This window comes from Triplophysa rosa, linkage group LG14, assembly GCF_024868665.1.
Source record: "Triplophysa rosa linkage group LG14, Trosa_1v2, whole genome shotgun sequence".
NCBI lineage: Eukaryota > Metazoa > Chordata > Actinopteri > Cypriniformes > Nemacheilidae > Triplophysa > Triplophysa rosa.
The window spans coordinates 3,755,796-3,774,118 of NC_079903.1; the positions used below are offsets into that span (position 1 = coordinate 3,755,796).

The 18,323-nt window shown below is 42.7% G+C and overlaps 1 protein-coding gene across 1 annotated transcript in view; it reads left to right on the forward strand.

Moving 5' to 3' along the window:
- Positions 1–18,323, forward strand: part of LOC130565183 (immunoglobulin superfamily member 11-like) — a gene marked incomplete at its 3' end in the record, with an annotated part of 195,667 nt that overhangs the window by 161,821 nt on the left and 15,523 nt on the right. The window contains exon 4 of the mRNA XM_057351769.1: positions 2,572–2,685. Coding sequence (XP_057207752.1) covers positions 2,572–2,685 — 114 coding nt within the window. The remainder of the gene's footprint in view (positions 1–2,571; positions 2,686–18,323) is intronic.

The window sequence follows — 18,323 nt, forward strand, 5'->3', positions numbered from 1 at the left end:
ACATAGTTCGACTGTGAGCAGTGCGGATCGCTTGCCGTGGGGAGGCCCCGGGGAGGAGATCGGCTCTGCTGCTTACCTGCCTGGCGATGATGTAGCACAACGCACTGTCGATTGAGAGTGCTGAGGGCTACTGATTTTCCTCGACATTGGGTCTCGCCGTGACGCAACGTCGAGTTGCCGAACACCGTCGTGTAGAGGGTGAGAGCGGCTGTGATAAACACCCAGAGAGAGAGAGGAATCTTAAGTGAGTGGGCCGTTGGGGTGGGGTGGGTCAGGAACCGTCCTGGATCGACCACCCAGAGTGGAATGGCTGGGGTCGGGCCCGATGGTATTCTCGATTTCCCCGGGGTCTTCCCATGAGGGCCGCTGCTTTTGCCGCGGCTGCTGACGGGGCGATGGTCTCCTCTTCGATGTCTCTTCCGGGGGGCCGCCTGAGTGGGGGGCGCCAGAGCCGAAGGGCGTCGAAGAGGACCAGGGCTGCTTGGCTCGGAGTTCCTGCATAAGCGCTGGGTCGGTCTTACCCTCGTGGAGCTCTCTCAATGCCTTGGCCTGGCAGGAGCCATAGCGTGGAGAGAGGAGGCATTTTGGCCCGCAGCAATGTAAGCTCTCAACACGAGAGATGCCGAGACCCTACATGCTTTGGACGGAGTCTAGGTCGAGCCCCCCCAGTTTGCCGCCGCCTGTGGGCACGAGTGCACTGCGGTGGCATGCTCCACCTGGGGGACATCGAAGTATCCTCTAGCTGCCTCACCCTCGAAGGAAGAGAGGGTGACAGAACTTGTTAGACGTGAACGTGCCGGAGAGGGGGCGTTCCAGATCTTACTAAGTTCCTCATGCACTTCTGGTACACTGGGGGTTACAAGCCTGAGGCACCATGTAACCAGCCGCGAGCACTGGGAGAGGCAGGGAAGGCCCGGGAAAGCATGGCTGACATTTCGACGTCCGCTTCTTCCTGAGGGAGCTCCGAGGAATCGCCGGAGTCGGATGGAAGTACGTCACCCCCCAATGCTGCAAGGGACATCTCATCATTATCACGCACCATTTCCGAATACGTGGTTGAGGAACAAGATGGTGGGACCATCTTCTGGGGAACGGTCAGACGAGCGAGACGAGGTGCGAACGGTCCGTGAGCCAGTGGCTGGCGGATTAACGCTCAGAGTGATCCTCATATCACCCTCGCTGCTTGCCGTAGCGGATGGCAGGGCCGTAGTCCTGCCGTCACGGAACGGGGAGCAGACGAGGTGGTGGCTGAGTCCCGTGGGAACACAGTCACCCGTGACACAACGTCTGAGTCGTCAACTGCCCGCAGTGCGGGCAGGACGCATCCTCAACGTCTGCCCCAGCATACTGGAAGCAGACATCGTGTCCGTCCCCCTACTCAATGAGTGTTTTGCACCCATGAGAACAGCGGGACATGCCACGCTGGAGAAATTTGCTCTTTTAGAGAAAAAAACTCAAACACTTCTGGAACTGCCGAGACGCCCAGGGGAAGTCGCTGCAGGAAGGGACAGTCCGCTGCACCACGTCATAAGATTCCAGCTTTCCAGTAATTCGGCGTAGAGTTTGAAGTCTCGAAGTCGATCAGTGTGAAGGCTCCGAAGAACAAAAGGTGAATGAATGCAGCACGCCGTCTCCCCTTTATACCTGGATTTCCGGGGGCGGAGTCCGGCATGCAAATTTCATTCACCAATTTCATTGGCCTTTTCTAAACTAGTCAGAAGTTGATAGGTTCTCAAGAGCGAACCCCATCTCTCGGCTCTACACAACATCGAGGAGAGAGCAGTCCCAGAAATACCCATAACAAAGAGACGAGAGATAAGTATCTGGTGAGAGATTGTATCAAAGGCAGAGCTAAGATCAAGTAGCAGAAGTAAAGATAGAGAACCAGTGTCATAAGAAATTAATAAATTGTTTACAACCTTTACAAGGGTAGTTTCAGTACTGTGAAATGGGCGAAACCCAGACTGGTCAAGCACATTGTTTAGCATCAGGAACGACCGAAGCTGTGAAGCAACAGTACCTTCCAGTATTTTAGCAATAAATGGCCTATTTGAAATTGGACGATAATTAGATAAGACAGTGGGATCAAGATTAGGTTTTTTGAGTACAGGGGTGACCACAGCCATTTTAAGAGGGTCTGGAAATGAGGCAATAGCGAGAGAAGCATTGATGAGATGGTGCAGAATTGATAGAGTGCAGAAATGATAGAGTGACATTGCTTCAGAAGAGAAGGCGGCGCAGGGTCTAGTTGACAGGTGGAGAAGCTTGTTTTTAATAAGAGCTCCATAGTGGAGGCTGAAGTAGTAGGAGAAAAAAATGACAAGGAGTGACCAGAGACATTCGGCTAAAACCTGAACTTTGCCGACTCGCTGGGCAAGTCCTGGTGGACGGCAGATGTCTTATCCAGAATATAATTTAAGAAGGAGCTACAAAAATAATCAGAGTCCACAACTTCATGAGATGATGGTTTACTGAGGTTATTAATGTTTTTGGTCTGTTACTAGATTTATTAATCATGGCTGAGATGTAACCAGAGCGAGCTGTATGTAAGGCTGATTTGTACTTTTTTAGATGCTCTTGAAAAGCCAAATGATGAACAGTAAGGCCAGTTTTCCTGTAAAGATGCTCAAGCCGCCGACCAGATACCTTGAGGATACGAACTTCAGGAGAAAACCAGGGAGAAGTGTGAGTGGCGGGAACAGTCCTAATCTTAAAAGGGTGATATGACAGGGCTAAAACTAATATTATTGTTTGTTTTAGATGGAATGCAATGTGTATACACAATTTATGGTTCAAAAACGTTGTATTTTCCACATACCGTGCATGTTTATTGAACAATTACACGCACATACGGATATCGGTCCAGCACAGAGCTTGCAAGTATCCGTTTCTATTTATAGAATAGCTGCGTTAAGTCTGTGCCTCTTTGTTATAGATGATTTTAATTGGTGTTCAGAAATCGCTGCCATGCCCTCTCTCTCTCTTTCTCTCTCAGCGCTTCCTAGTGCATTTGTGTTCATATATTTGTTTGTTTTATGCGATTGTCATTGTTTTTTTTTATCATGTAGAGTAGAGTTTAATAAACAACCATATATATTAATTTGTGATGGATTTTCTGTATTCACGCTCACAAACTTGGTCCCTTTTACTGTGTTTCGATTTACATTACATTTGCTCTAAATCCTGTATGGTAATGTCACGTTACTTATGGCCATGAGATAATGTAAAGTATATAATATCATTGAGGCATTTGCTGGACGAATGCATACAAGTATTGTTATGCTTTATATTACTAATCAGAGACCGTAAAATATGTATATTCGATCACGATTATTATACATATTTTCCTTTGAGCTAAACTAATTCCTTGACTGAAATTGATGTTTTAAATAACTAATTTCACGTATATGATCTTGAAAGATCTGGTGGAGAACCATATTTGGTGAGCTTTACTCATCAATATAATAACGTTAGCTAAAATCGCTATAATATGCATAGGCAGACATAGAGTAAAGTCAACAAGCTTATGATCAGAAAAACCAGTGTCAAAAGAAGAGCTTGAGCATATGTCAGCTCCCGAGGTACAAATCATTAATACACTCATATACTTCAAGATTGTTCTTGTTTAGATAGTTTAGATCTAAATTATGATTGGATGAGCCATGTTTGAGGTCACTAAACACATCTGTGAGCACAGATTAGTTTCAACTTCTACTAATGCAGAAACCAAACCATTCACAGCCCATAATAACATTTTTATTGTGATTTATTAGCATTGCATGAGTAGTTGATCAGTGTTGTGGGGTTGGTTCTGGGTGGATTGATGAGTTAAAAACATGACATCTAGTTTGGAGATTCATCATTCTCTTTCTGTCGTAATGTGAGTTTACCTGCGCTGTTGCAGCATGTGTAGGTAACTGTGCAGTCGCTCTGATGGTGCAGACGTATAGAGACTGCACACGTCCTGCACATGACACTCACCACACAAGCTCATGTTGAGCTATAAACACAGAGCGCAGCTTTATCACCTCAACCTTTCATTCCTACTGATTTACGCTCATGACTGACTGCCAGACAAAACCCTGTTCACCTGCTACACAACGCACACACACGCACGCACGCACGCACACACAAACTATCAGAAATACAAACACACCCATCTCTAACTCAATGAAGACACCCTAATCACAGACACACATATATACATACTAATAGACACACACACACACACGCACACACACCTGCGTGTTTCAGGCTGACCCGCAGAACAAACAAATCTTCTGCACTAATTAACCCAGAGTCACAGAGGCCAGAACAACAGCTGCTCGACACACGCACGCACACACAAGCGTGCACACACGCACGCATATCATTGGTCATTTCACTGTTCATATCCTTCACAGATCTAGCGATTCATTTACACTAATTTAGTACTTAAGTTTATTTTTCCTCTTATAAAACTCAACTCAACTCAACTTTATTTATATAGCGCTTTTACAATTTTCATTGTTACAAAGCAGCTGTACATGAGACACATTGACTACAAGCAAAACAATCAAAGTTGTACCTGCAAAAACAAGAAAAGGTTGAAAACACAGAAGACAGACACACCCACACACAAAACACTCCACACACACAACACGCACCAACACACACAGACACAGAGACACACACACACACACACACACACACACACACACACGTACGTACACAGACAAGTACGCACACACACACACGCTCAGTGAGAGCACACATTTAGGATAAAGGAGAGAGAAGCACAGGTCAAATATAACAGATAATAAATTCCTATATGCAATATTAATTAAGTAAAACTTTAAGATTCTAAAGCAGCCCCCCCGGTCAGGCAGATAGTGCAAAAACAGTATGCAAACGGTGGCGAGGAACCCAAAACTCTAATCGAGAAAAAAAACCTCAGGAGAACCCAGGCCCAACCAGGGGATTCCAGTTCCCCTCTGGCAAAAGCTGCTGCCTCTGCACAAGCTCCAGAGAACTTGCACAACAAGGCTAAATAAAATAAATAAACTTAATAATAAAATAAATTATAGTTTAAGATTATCATTAATAATCTAATAGCATTTGAAGTTTTGTGGTGAAGACATGTCAAGAGACCGCGTCCTTCTTTATCCAGCTCTATCATCTCAGCTCTTGTCAGGTCCCCACTTCCCATTCTCCGCTCTACCATCAGGTCAGGCCATGAACTGCATCCTGCTCGCTGTGGTAACCTTGGAACAATGAGACAAGACTGGCTGAGAGTAGAGTACTGTTCTGTACTCTTTGATGCAACAAGTACATCAGTTGTGTTTTTGGTTCCGGTTGATCTAACTAATGCAGCCTAAACCCTCTGAAGATTTATATTATGGAAGAGTAGTGTATGCAAGATTAAAAAGATGCGTCTTTAGTCTAGATTTAAACTGACAGAGTGTGTCTGCCTCCCGGACAGTGCAGGGAAGACTATTCCAAAGTTTAGGCGCTAGATAGGAAAAGGATCTACCACCTGCACTTGATTTTGAAATTCTAGGTATTACCAACTGACAGGACGCCTGAGAGCGTAATGCACGTGAAGGACTGTAATACAAAAGGAGTTCATTCAAGTACTGAGGAGCTAAACCATGTAAGGCTTTATAGGTAATAAGCAAGATTTTAAAGTTAACGCGATGCTTTATAGGTAACCAGTGCAAGGTTGACAGAACCGGGCTAATATGTTCATACTTTTTTGTACGTGTAAGAACTCGAGCTGCCGCGTTTTGGACCAATTGGAGTTTTTGTAATAAGCCTGCAGGGCAACCACCTAACAGTGCATTACAGTAATCTAGTCTTGATGTCATGAATGCATGAATTAACTTCTCTGCATCTGCGATTGACAGCATATGACGTAGTTTAGATATATTCTTAAGATGGAAAAACGCAATGGAGGTATAGTGTAAAGTTGAGCTGAAATGTGAAGTGTTACCCTTTTGTAGTTTATTCAAAGTAAAATGCATGTTTAAAGATGTTTGTATGTTGGCAGGTGTTTTTGTGTGTCAGTGGCGCAAAAGCATTTCATCTGCAGTATTTACAGTGTGACAGGCAGAGCAACGACGCGTACACGAGAGCTGTAATACACGACCCGAAGGGTATTTTTATTGATAGTCCCCCGTGGGAGACAAGAGGAAGTCGGGGAATTGAGCCTTGTAGCACCACGGGGTAAGTCTGTTTCCCAGAGCTCTGGGAGGACGAGTCGTTGTGCCGGCTGTTTGGAGCTGTAGTTTCCGGTAATGGCGTGTACGGTCCTGCCGGTTTTAGTCGTCCGAACCTGAGAACACAAGATAAGACTCTTTAGTTGATTCATAGCGTGTGGAGACGTTTCTCACCATCCTGCTTGTGGCAGCGGCTTTTGTAGCCGCTGAGAATTGGTTGCAGGTGGTGATGACCGGCAGGTGTGCCGCTCTAATTTCCCCTTGTCTCCATGGCGACGCTGATTGCGCAAAGGTGGCTCGTCACACTCCCCCCCAAAGCGTCGTCCTAGTCCGGTGGGCCGTCCTGCGGAGAGGCGAAGAGAGGTGTTGGGAGGGAGGGGGTAGTTATCTGACCGAGATGTCCATCCTGACCAGATCCTCGACAGACCGTCTGCGTTGCTGTGGGAGGTCCCGGCCTGGTGTGTCACGGTGAAGTGGTAGTCCTGGAGCGCTAGAAACCACCTTGTGACTCTGGTGTTGGTATTCTTTGCTTTGGCCTCCCCCGACCCTGTACCCCAGGTACTGGGCTTCGGCGAGTCCGAGGTGGCACTTCTTGGGATTCGCCGTTAAGCCTGCCTTCCGGAGGTCCATCAGCATTCTCCGCAATCTGTCCAGGTGGGCGTCCCAGGTCCCTGAGTGGATGACTGTATCATCTATGTATGCGGCGGCATATGTTTGATGTGGTCGCAGCAAGATGTCCACCATTCTTTGGAAGGTGGCAGGTGCCCCATGTAACCCAAAAGGCAGCACGGTATATTGCCAGTGTCCGGAGGGCATGCTAAACGCGGTCTTTTCGTGGGACTCTGGAGAGAGGGGCATCTGCCAATACCTTTTTGTAAGGTCAAGCGTGGTGATGAAGCGAGCCTTTCCCAGCCGGTCCAAGAGTTCATCCACTCGGGGCATCGGATATCCGTTGAAGCTGGACACTTCATTGAGCCGACGGAAGTCGTTGCAGAAGCGGAGAGTGCCGTCCGGTTTTGGCACCATCACGATGGGACTGGACCAGGGGCTGCGGGAGGGCTCTATCACTCCCAGTTCTTTCATCCGGTTGACCTCCTCCTCTATAGCCAGTCGACGAGCCTCTGGGGCCCGGTAGGGGCTGCCTGACCACGACTCCGGGTGGTGTTCGGATCTCGTGGTGTGTTATCCGAGTCTGCGCGGGCTTTTCCGAGAATACATCTCGGAACTGACTGATCAGGGATTGGAGCTCTTTCTTCTGTACGGGGGACAGCTGCTCTCCCATCCGCACCACCAGCAGCTCGGCTGCGGCGAAGGCCGCCATCTGGGTTGGGGCGGCGATCCACCTTTTTAACAGGTTAATATGGTACAGCTGTTCCTCCCGTCGTCGTCCCGGCTGACGGACCCGGTAGTTGACCAGCCCCACCTTTTCCACGATGGTGTAAGGCCCTTTCCAGGAGGCCAAGAACTTCGATGTGGCTGTGGGAGTCAGGACCAACACCCTGTCCCCGGGTTGGAACTCCCGGGGCTGCGTTGGCCGGTCATACCACCGTTGCTGGGCGCGCTGGGCCTTGACGAGGTGTTCTTTGACAAGGGGCATCACTTGATCTATTCAGATCCGCATCTGCTGGACATGTTCGATCATGCTGCGGTGAGGGGCGAGTTGTTGTTCCCAGGCGTCCCTGGCGATATCCAAGAGCCCACGGGGTTGCCGGCCGAAGAGAAGTTCAAAGGGCGTGAATCCTGTGGACACCTGGGGCACCTCCCGGATGCCAAAGAGTACGTAGGGCAGTAGGAGGTCCCAGTCGCACCCATCCTCTGCCACCACTCTGCGGAGCATCCTCTTCAGGGTCTGATTAAACCGTTCGGGGGGTGGGGTGGGGTTATAGCCCCATCAGAAAACTGTTTAGCCCCGGCAAAGCACCCCCAAGCTTTTTCTAATATCTTTTATGGAGTGTCTATTTAAATTGATTGCAAATTGTCTGTCTTGTAAGCAGAGGCTGAATACACTAACTCTGCCCACCAGTTTCTGATTGGAATAGAGAAGATGTAAGAATGATGCTGGCCAAGTAGCGCCTCCAGTGGTGTAGAGAGTAAATATGTTGACTACTTCATATCGTCTGAGGCTTGAATCTGCCTCCTGTTGACTTTTTTCCCCATCGCATATCAGATCATAAAGCAATTTATTCTTTTATTCAAAGTTTGAAAATTGGCTAACACCATGTCTACACCGGACGCGGCTTTCTTCTAATGGGATTGTCGCGTCGCGCCGCATCTAGTGTGGACAAAATAAAAAATTATAATGGGTTCTAATGCCTTCTATTGTCTTTTGTCGCATTGCGCCGTGTCCGGTGTACACATGTGTAGCAAGTGTTTAATAATGAAGTTGTGGGATAAGGTTGGGGTGAACGACTGGCAACATAACTAAACAGACCTGAAGGTCATATTGTCCCTCCAACCAATGATGAATAGTTCCACTGATATATTATATAGTGGAGAGGTCTGACCATTGATTTGAATGTAGAAGGAGGGGCTTAATGATTGGCATCTCACAGTCTTAGCACCAATGACCATCTGTTCTGTTCACCTCTTTTCAACATCTCACACCAAACATCCACACAGTGTGCGCGCAAATCTGCTTGGTTGTATCCTTCTCCCCCCTTCTCTCTCTCTCCATGTGTCTTACACTCATAATATTGAAATTATGTATATAGTGTAGTAGAGTTTTCAGGCTATTATTATTGCTCATAATTGTTTGGGGTGTGGTGAGATCATTGACTCTGTGTGTAAGTATAACAGTGATGCTATTCTTATTAAACAGCACTAATGAGGGCTCATCTTGTGTTCGAAAATGAAAACATTATATGACTGATAGTGAGTGAGATGTGTTATAACAACACTCATTTTTCTCTCTGTCTTACTGTCATGTATATCCGTACACTCGTATCTGTCATTATTACACACACACGTACGAATGTACACACACTCATCAATTTTTTTTAAGATTGCTCTGTGGCCAATGATGTTTCTCGCCCTTTTCTTCTTACTTTATCAGGTTAAACCCAGCCTCATCTATGAAGCTAAATTCGTGTCGGACTGGATCAGCATCAATTAGCAAAACTCTAAAAAAAAAAGACAACTTGTATAAAGGTTCTGTGTGCATGCACAATACTGAGCCAGGTTTCCCGATAACGATGGATCATAGCACTTAAGAGCGTTTTCTACGAGTCACTTTGCGAACGTTCGTCATCGTTTCACGTGCTTTTCCCAAAAAATGCACTTAACACGACATGCACGCAGCAATGCTTTAAGTGTTACTTACGAGTCGCTAACCGTTTTTCAGGTGCAGTAACATCACATTATACAATGGCTCGTTTTTGTAGCACGCGCTTGTTTTCGAAATGTTTAGGCTAATTATTTTCACCCGATGTGCATGTGGTACACCCGATGTGGTAGGTGAATATTGTTTAATGTTGTTTAACATATTTTTTATGCAACTTGTAATACTTTTTCTATGTGTATATGACGTATCTACTGTAATTGTGCAATGTATTTAACACGTTCTAGGGAAAGTACAAAAGTTAAAATCAAAAGTGAAAAAAATGCTGTATGTGTTTGTTGAACCACATTTTATGACACTTTTTGGTGGTGTGGAGGTGGCAATGTCAAGTTAAGTTTTTATTAGTGCTTATGTATTATCTAGCTTTCTAGCTCCAAGCAAAATGTTTATTGTACACATACATTACCAGCACTTTATTAATAAAAAGCACAAAGTGTTTTCATTATGAATATGAACCTTTCAATTAGAGAACAATAAAGGGAAGAGCTAATCAATCCAATTTCTCAGCAAATCAGGCATTCTGTTTCTTTAAGTATTGCCTTCTGCAGTTGTTGGAACATATGATAGGCAGTGTGTAATATAAAAGGTTTGTAACAGCCTGAAAACCTTAAATCACATGGTTCCACAGCAGCAGGAGAAAGACAAAGACAAAGACACTGACAACCACCAAGTAAGTTTTGACCATTTCTCTTTTAAACACAGTGCCAAGCGAAATGTTGTTTTTAACAGAATTCGCTTTTCAAGGACTACAGAGAACGGCTGGAATCAGACTACAGCCCTCTACTTCCTGGGTACATGATGTCACTATTCCGAGTGCTTTTAATAACCTCCGCCCAAAGGAATATGCAAAAATAAGGGGCGAGGCCTTCCGTAGAGAAGAGGAAGAGCCGCTGAAGTAGTGTTTGGTTCAGAGATTGTAAACATTTGACTGAGCTACGCGCTAAACTACTTTCACTTTCATCACATTGCTACAGCTGGTAATAAGAATTCCGCTACACATTCTAAGATAACCAACGGTCAAATAACAGCTTCCATGACTTTAACATCGGCTGTGAAAGCTGTTCTGTGTAATACGCTGATATATTTTGTGTGTGCGTGTACGTGCATAGCCTACCTCTAAAACACTTCTATGAAACGTCCTTTGAAGTCCTGCTTGCAAATGTCTCCTGGTCAATCTGCTTGTTTTATTATCCAACTCGGGTCCAATATAAAAAGGCAAAACTAACGCTTCTGTTATTAGTGTTAATTAATATAACCGGTCTGATGCCATTTGGTCCAGTGTCATTTCCCTCGCCATAGTAGAGGAAAAAATCGCGATCTCTAACAAAGATTGACGTTTGCACATGCACAAGCAGACCTCCGTTACACTTCGATCGATCCGAATGTTTTTAACTGATAAACTTTAACTGAGAAGTTGACGCCATTGTTACTGTTTATTGCTAAACGTTTATGAATACACGTGCACTGCTGAGAGGGGCACCGACCAATCACAACAGCCTGAGAAGCAGAAGGTCGCTGATATAGTATGGGTGGGACATCTTCACACACACGGGGAACGAATCACGACAGACCTGGGGCCCGTTTCAATAAGGAGGTTCAACCAACCCTAGGTTAAACCTTGAACTCAGAGTTGGTTTACTTAGAAATGAGAAACTTTGAGTTTTTGGTTTCAGAACAACTGATTTGAGTTAGTTCAATTTACTCTGGGTAGGCTTACCCTGGGTTAAGCGCGTGCACCACGACTATAAAAAGCCATCATCTGTCGCGACTCTGCTTTATCTTTCTATCTTTATCTCTGGGATTTCTTGGTCTTGTGGCAGAGTCGTGGCAAAGCCTTATGTTTAGTGTGAGAAGCCATGGGGTGTTTACCTTTTGACACTCCATGTGTTTTCTCGTGTCTTGTCATTGTCCACCCCTCTCGTTTCCTGTATTGCTTCCCTGCCGTGTCTCATGTTCTTCACCTGCCCTGTGTCATTATCCCTCGTTTGTCTTGCCCCATATAATTCCCTCATGTTTCATGGTCCTGTGCTCTTGCGTTATATGTACATGTACCCTGTACCTGTGCATGTTTAGGTGCTTGTTTGCCTGTTCCCTGTTTATGACGTTGTGTCATCTCACGCTTGTGAATTTTTCCAGTCTAGTCAGTCTTTGTGTTTAATGTAGTTCTAGTTTATGTCTAGTATATTCTAGTTTAGTCCATGTTCTGTCGTGTTTAAGTTATATTATCCTGTTATTTTTATGCCCCATCGTGGGTCTTTGTTTTTTGTTTTTGTCAATTATTAAGTTCTCTTGTGTTAACACCACCACTGCTGCCTGCGCTTGGGTTCTTCCTCACCAATCGTGACAATCATCAATGGAGCTCCGATATTATGATTCACCATGGCAACAGCACCAAAAAAAGCAACATGGCGGCAGAAAGCACTTGAGAGTGAGGCACACTTTCCGCTCACTGAGATGGTCTCTGTATGATACTTTAAAAAAACAACGCTTTTTTTTCTTGACAACTATTTTCTTGCTATTTTCAATTTTCTTGACAAACTAAAAGATCTAAAATTGAATTTGTGTATTTAGAATGATGGATATAGTATGCACTGCATGTTGCTTGCTTACCTTGCTCAAAAGCATGATGTATTAAGGAACTATGCTTCTAACCACAGCTCTAGACCTGTAGTTACAACCAGGCGACTTTGTGATGCTGCTTGCGATTGATCGTTGGAACAAGGGTTTCGGGAAACAGTTGAATCATTGAACTATGCTGAAACGACGGACCATAGTTGCTTAACGATGCTTTTGGGAAATGCACCCCTGAGCGTTTCAGAAGGAGGGACTTTATAAGAAATCCAGTCGTTTTGTTAGAAGAGGGACAGCGGAGAACAATAGACTTGAAATATGTGAAATATAAAGCGTTTTTTGAAATTAGAAACATGAACATCCATTGTTAAACACCCAAAAAAACACAATCAAAGCCTCAAAAACAGCAAAAGAATGACAGCAATCCAGCAACAACTTGCCCATTCTATACATTTTTTATTCTTTACTTTATTAACGTATGTTCAGTCATTTAATTTTTATTGTACTGTATTTTTTATTAATTTAAATTAAATACAAAAAATAAAAACATGATAAGTCACATATAGGCGTGTTTAAGTTTAAGCGCAATTCTCTGGTTCTCCAGCAGTTGACCTCATAAATCTGTCTTCTTACGATGCACTTAGGGCTTTACGATTACTCCAGAGCACTCGTAGATCTACGATGATTTTCAAGTGCTACTTAAGTTACGATGCTTTTGGGAAACAGACCGTAATATTAAGATCACTCGTAGGATGGTTTTTACGATCAACTTAGGTTTACGATGCTTTTGGGAAACCCAGCCCTGAAGTGTACATTACTTACCTCCACATATTCATGCCATAGGTCTTTTTCTCTTCAGAATTTCTTACAAATGGCACAAGGTAGCATTGATTAATCTGCATGTGATGTTTTTTAAGGATTCGTCCCAGTGTTGACAGAGAGACCTGATGGACATTATTGAAAACTGTGTGGTCACTCGTTATCCAGTATGTTTGTGTAAATTTCTCTGAGACATGTCGGATTATTGGCTAAAACCATGTTGTAGCAGTTTTAGCTGCATGTTAAAATAATGATGAGCTAAGCTCACCAAATATGGTTCTCCACCAGATCTATCAAGATCACATCCATGAAATGAGTTATTTAAAACATCAATTTCAATCAAGGAATTAGTTTAGCTCAAAGGAAAATATGTATAATAATCGTTATTAAATATACATATTTTACAGTCTCTGATTAGTAATATAAAGTATAACAATATTTGTATGTATTCGTCCAGCGAATGCATCAATGATATTATACACTTTATGTTATCTCATTGCCATAAGTAACGTGACTTTACCAAACAGGATTTAGAGCAAAGGTAGCGTAAATCAAACACAGTTAAAGGGACCAAGTATATGAGCTGAACACAGAAAACCCCTCACAGGTGAATATATATGGTTGTTTATTAAACTCTACTCTACATGGTAAACATAATGACGATCTCATAAACACAAACAAAACAATGAAACATGAAACACAAACGTGCTAGGGAGCGCTGAGAGAGAAAGAGTGAGAAGAGAGAGCGTGAGAGCATGGCAGCGATTTCTTAACACCAATAAAAATCATCTTTAACAAAGAGGTACAAACTTAACGCAGCTATTCTATGTATAGAATCAGATACTTGTGAGCTCTGTGCTGGGCCAATATCCGTATGCACGTGTAGAGATGGAATTGTTCAAAAGGTTTCAGAATGCAGTCCAGCTGGAAAGTTCCAGGCCTCTTGACCAGCCGCGTGGCTCATCAAGGTGTGCGAGGCAGCAGAAGTCCATTGTTCCTTCTTCCCTCCCAGTGGGGGGAAAAGGGCAGTCTCCGAAGAGAAGCCACAAACCAATTTCTGATGAGGGCAGGTATAGAGCAAGAAGGCCAAACTTGGTTTTCAGAGTAGGCTCGATATTTAACTTCATGAGGGGCATGCCCACCTGAGTTTGAATCGACTAATCAGAGTTGAGAGGGGAAGAGGTTCTTTGTCCACTCAACAGCTAATTTGCATCTTTATGACCTCGTAGCAACTTTACAAAAATACCAGTCCAAATGATAACATAATGAAAATAAATTGTTCTATGGTCACACAATATATATATATAAACAAGGAGGAACTTTAAAGACAAACATTTAGATATCAAATGTGGTAGGTTTTAATTGCATCAAGTCATGATTCATTTGGATGTACGAATACAAACAAAGCCTGAATTAAAATTTATCTATTTAACAGTTACAGATTATTTAAAATGGCAAGAGTGCCAACACATATAACATAGATATTTACATATATTTATAGAAAAGGACAGTTTAGTGTAGTTTTGTCAGAGAAGTTTCTCTGGATGTTTACAGGTGAGACAAAGCAGAGAGATTTCTAACATCTCCTTTTGCTTGCTTTGAAGCTTAGGAGTCGTAAATATCCCATGGAGAAACAAAAGGAGTTATCAACACTTTCGGTGAGAGCACCAACCTAAATCCAGGCTCCCCCTGGATTTAGGTCTGACTCTGTCCTGGTTTCTTGATATCAACATCAAAAGACCAAAAGAGAGTGGAGGGGGTTTATGGCTCTTCTTTTAATGATTCCGACCATTTGGCCTATGCCAAGTGTAACGGAGGCCAGCTAGTGAAGAGCTGTGCAGTGTGTAAACTAGGGCTGCAACAACTAATCGATAAAATCGATAATGAAATTCGTTGTCAACGAATTTCATTATCGATTAGTTGGTCTGTGACGTCACTTGCGAGCTGCGCAGTTACAAATCAAGCGCGTCTTCTTCCCTTTTAAAATTATCGTTTTAGACGTGTCTCTCCGTGCAGCATGAGCTGTGCAGTTTTAAATGTCAGACGTGGTTCTCCGTGGATGCGTCTCTTCGTGCAGCGCGAGATGCGGTTTGAAAGTCACACGCGTCTCTCCGTGCTGCACGAGGTGCGCAGTTTGAAAGTCACACGTGTCTCTCCATGGATGCGTCTCTCAAAATTAAAGATTATATTAGTAAAACCCAATTTGTGGCGTTTGCACTTTGCAAAGTACATAATAGGCTAAATACCCTGATTTGGTGGTTTATTTAGTTCAGAGGTGGGTAACGAAGTACATTTTCTTGAGTACTGTACACTTTTTGAGTATTTGTACTGAAGTATTACTTTTTCTGTTTACTTTTTACTGTACTTCACTACATTTGAATGACAAATATCTCACTTTTCATGGCACAAAAAAAATATTTTTTTGTGCCATGAAAAGCCCTCGCTCCCACATTTGGGAGAGACTATTGTCAGTTGCTTCTAATATGACACACCTGAATCAACTCACCAGGTCTGTTAATTATGGAGATATTCACAACATTTTGGGAGAAGGCTAATGAGTTCAGTTGTGTATACTTTTCCCATATCTGATTTACTTATTATAAGCAAAAGATGTAATAACATTTTATCCGATTAATCGTAAAAATAATTGTCCAACTAATCGATTATCAAAATAATCGTTAGTTGCAGCCCTAGTGTAAACCTCACTCCCCGACCAACAGAGACGCTCTAGCGCAGTCTTTAGCCTCCTTGCTTAAGCGCCCGTTTCCCATCCGGACCGTCCCCGGTTCGAGGCCCGTGCAGAGCAGTGCGAGTGGGACCGGTTACACAAGTCTCTACGATGTTTATGATAGCTCTCTTTTGTTCCTCTGTCAATATGGGGCCCCTTCCTTCTCTACATTCTCGACCCTCAATCCTATTTAGATCAATAAAAATACATGTTATGGTAAATGTCACAGGACATCATTTCAAACATGGAACACAGTGAATGGTACCAATTACTACTGATGGAGTTTTTTTTTTTTAATTTAATTTTACTGTGTAAGCAATAGTAAAAAAACTGTAAAAGAAACACACAAATCCATGAGACCATCATTCACTGGATCAAACTTCTTTCTTGTGTGTGTGATGTTACAGTGATCTTTCTGTCATATAGCCTCTCAAAAGATACGTGCACACGAACACACACCCACTTTGTGTGAGAGAGTGAAGCAGGTTTCTTTTCATGTGTCAGATCACAGAACCTTCTAACAAACATGAAAGTCCTTCAAAAATGCTTTATACTGTGCGTGCAAATGGACACGTGTGTGTTCCAGTGTTTGTCTGTGCATGTGTTTGTGTGTGGATATGTGTGTGTATCCGTTTGTGTGTATTCAAGTGTGTGTGCGTGTGCGTGTATGCAAGTGTGTGTAAATGCCTGTCTCTGTCTGTGTGGACACACGAGTGTGTTTATGTGACAGCATATAAAAGTTTCTGTGCATATTAAACTCACATCAATCACTTACAGTATGACCTGCACTTTCTTAACATTTAAACGTGTTTTAAAAAGCAGATGCATATGAGTAATTCATGTGTGGTCAATATTTCAGCATTAAGGACTCACAATCCTCTGGTAGTGTACATACGTACAGCAGAGGTGTAAAGAGTACCTGAAAACCATACTTAAGTAAAAGTACAGATACCTTGCAGTGAAAATTACTCCATTACAAGTTACAAGTGACCAATTTCAAAACGATTTGAGTAAAAGTCTTCAAGTATCTGATTTGAACAGTACTTGAGTATTTTACTCATACTGAATGTAGGCTCAAAGCAGCACTAGTCCTCAACACTTAAGAGACACGTCAGTGGAAAAACTAGAAACAGTCGATTTGTGAGGAGAGCAATCGCATTTATTTTCTTAAATCATAATAAGACTGAACACCTCAAAATTGCAACAAATCATGGCCGACATCATAACCTACGTCATTACAAACACCCTAAGTCTCATTTAAGCTCAACTGCTCATAAGTAAACCAAACTCCTTCAAAATGGTCTCTTCAATATAACGGATAAATAAAGTAATGTTAAGTAAAATCAAAAAGTCAAAGCCTTTTTGCACTGGACATGCTGGTTTGGGCCTCATGGCCAGCTGCAGTCATGTCCTCATTTCACATACACTGTTAGCCCTTACCTGCCATTTCTACAGTCATATACTGTATTGGCAACACTGTTGCCTGCTAGTTACTATAGGTGTTTTACAGTAAACTACTGCAATGGCTGTTTGAAGATACATTATAAAGAATCTATTAACGCACTTAAGTCACACAGTCTTAGATGAACACGTGTAAATAACAGATGAACACAATAAATCTGTCAAGATTTCACCAGAGGAGAATTAAACACAAACATCAATAACATCTTCACATATTACAGACACCACTTTCACTTTATTTCTGTCATCTGTGTAAGATCTTATTGAGATTGAACTCGAGTTCATAGTGGTTCAATTGTGTTTTAAGTCACCATTATGGCGATCAGTGTTTGCTTTGGTTGGACTCTTTGACTTTCTTGTAGCTTTAAAATGTACACTTATACAATAACACTGAAAGGGACTTTACAGGAACCGCAACTTTATGTTTGCTTAGTAACTGAAGATACATCTGAAAGAATTCAATCATTAAATAATAATAATATAGCATTTAAGATTTATTAAGATATGTTTGGTAAAGTGATCACATGTTGTAATGGAAAGATCTCTGTCAGAAAATCTTTCTTTGCAATTGAGACACAGTTAGACACTTGACATACAAACCTCATCAATGGTGACAAACAATCATGAATGAGTTTTGTACTATGTACCCAGCATGCATTGCAGCATGAAGCTGTTCAGTTGATTGTCACCATTGTTGAGATTCATATGTGGATTGTTCATTTCTCTGTGTCCGACTCATTCTATAGGTTAATATTTTGTCTATATAGTGTGAGAGCACTTTTGAAAATTGAAATACTATACATTCTTTTTACTGGTTTACATCACTTCATGGCAATAGTCCCACCATATGGTCAAATTTTGAGCAAACATGTTTAGAGCACATTTAGGAAGAGTTAGTTTTAAAAATAAGAGCTTTTGTAGATGTGTGACCTACAGTAACTAGCTGGCAACAGTGTTGCCAATATATTACTGTAGAAATAGCGTGTAAGGGCTAACCGTGTGTAAACCGCCAGCGATTGACATCTACCTGATACTGCACTCATATTCATATAAAGAAGATATGTTGACAAGTTTTTGTAAGTTAGAGCAAAATCCACAAGATTGTAGTACCTTCATTGCCCTGTAAATGGCAATATTAATTATAAGATAGGTGCCATGCAAAATGTAATGTGTAACTTCATTAGTCATTACAAATGTAGTGGAGTAAAGA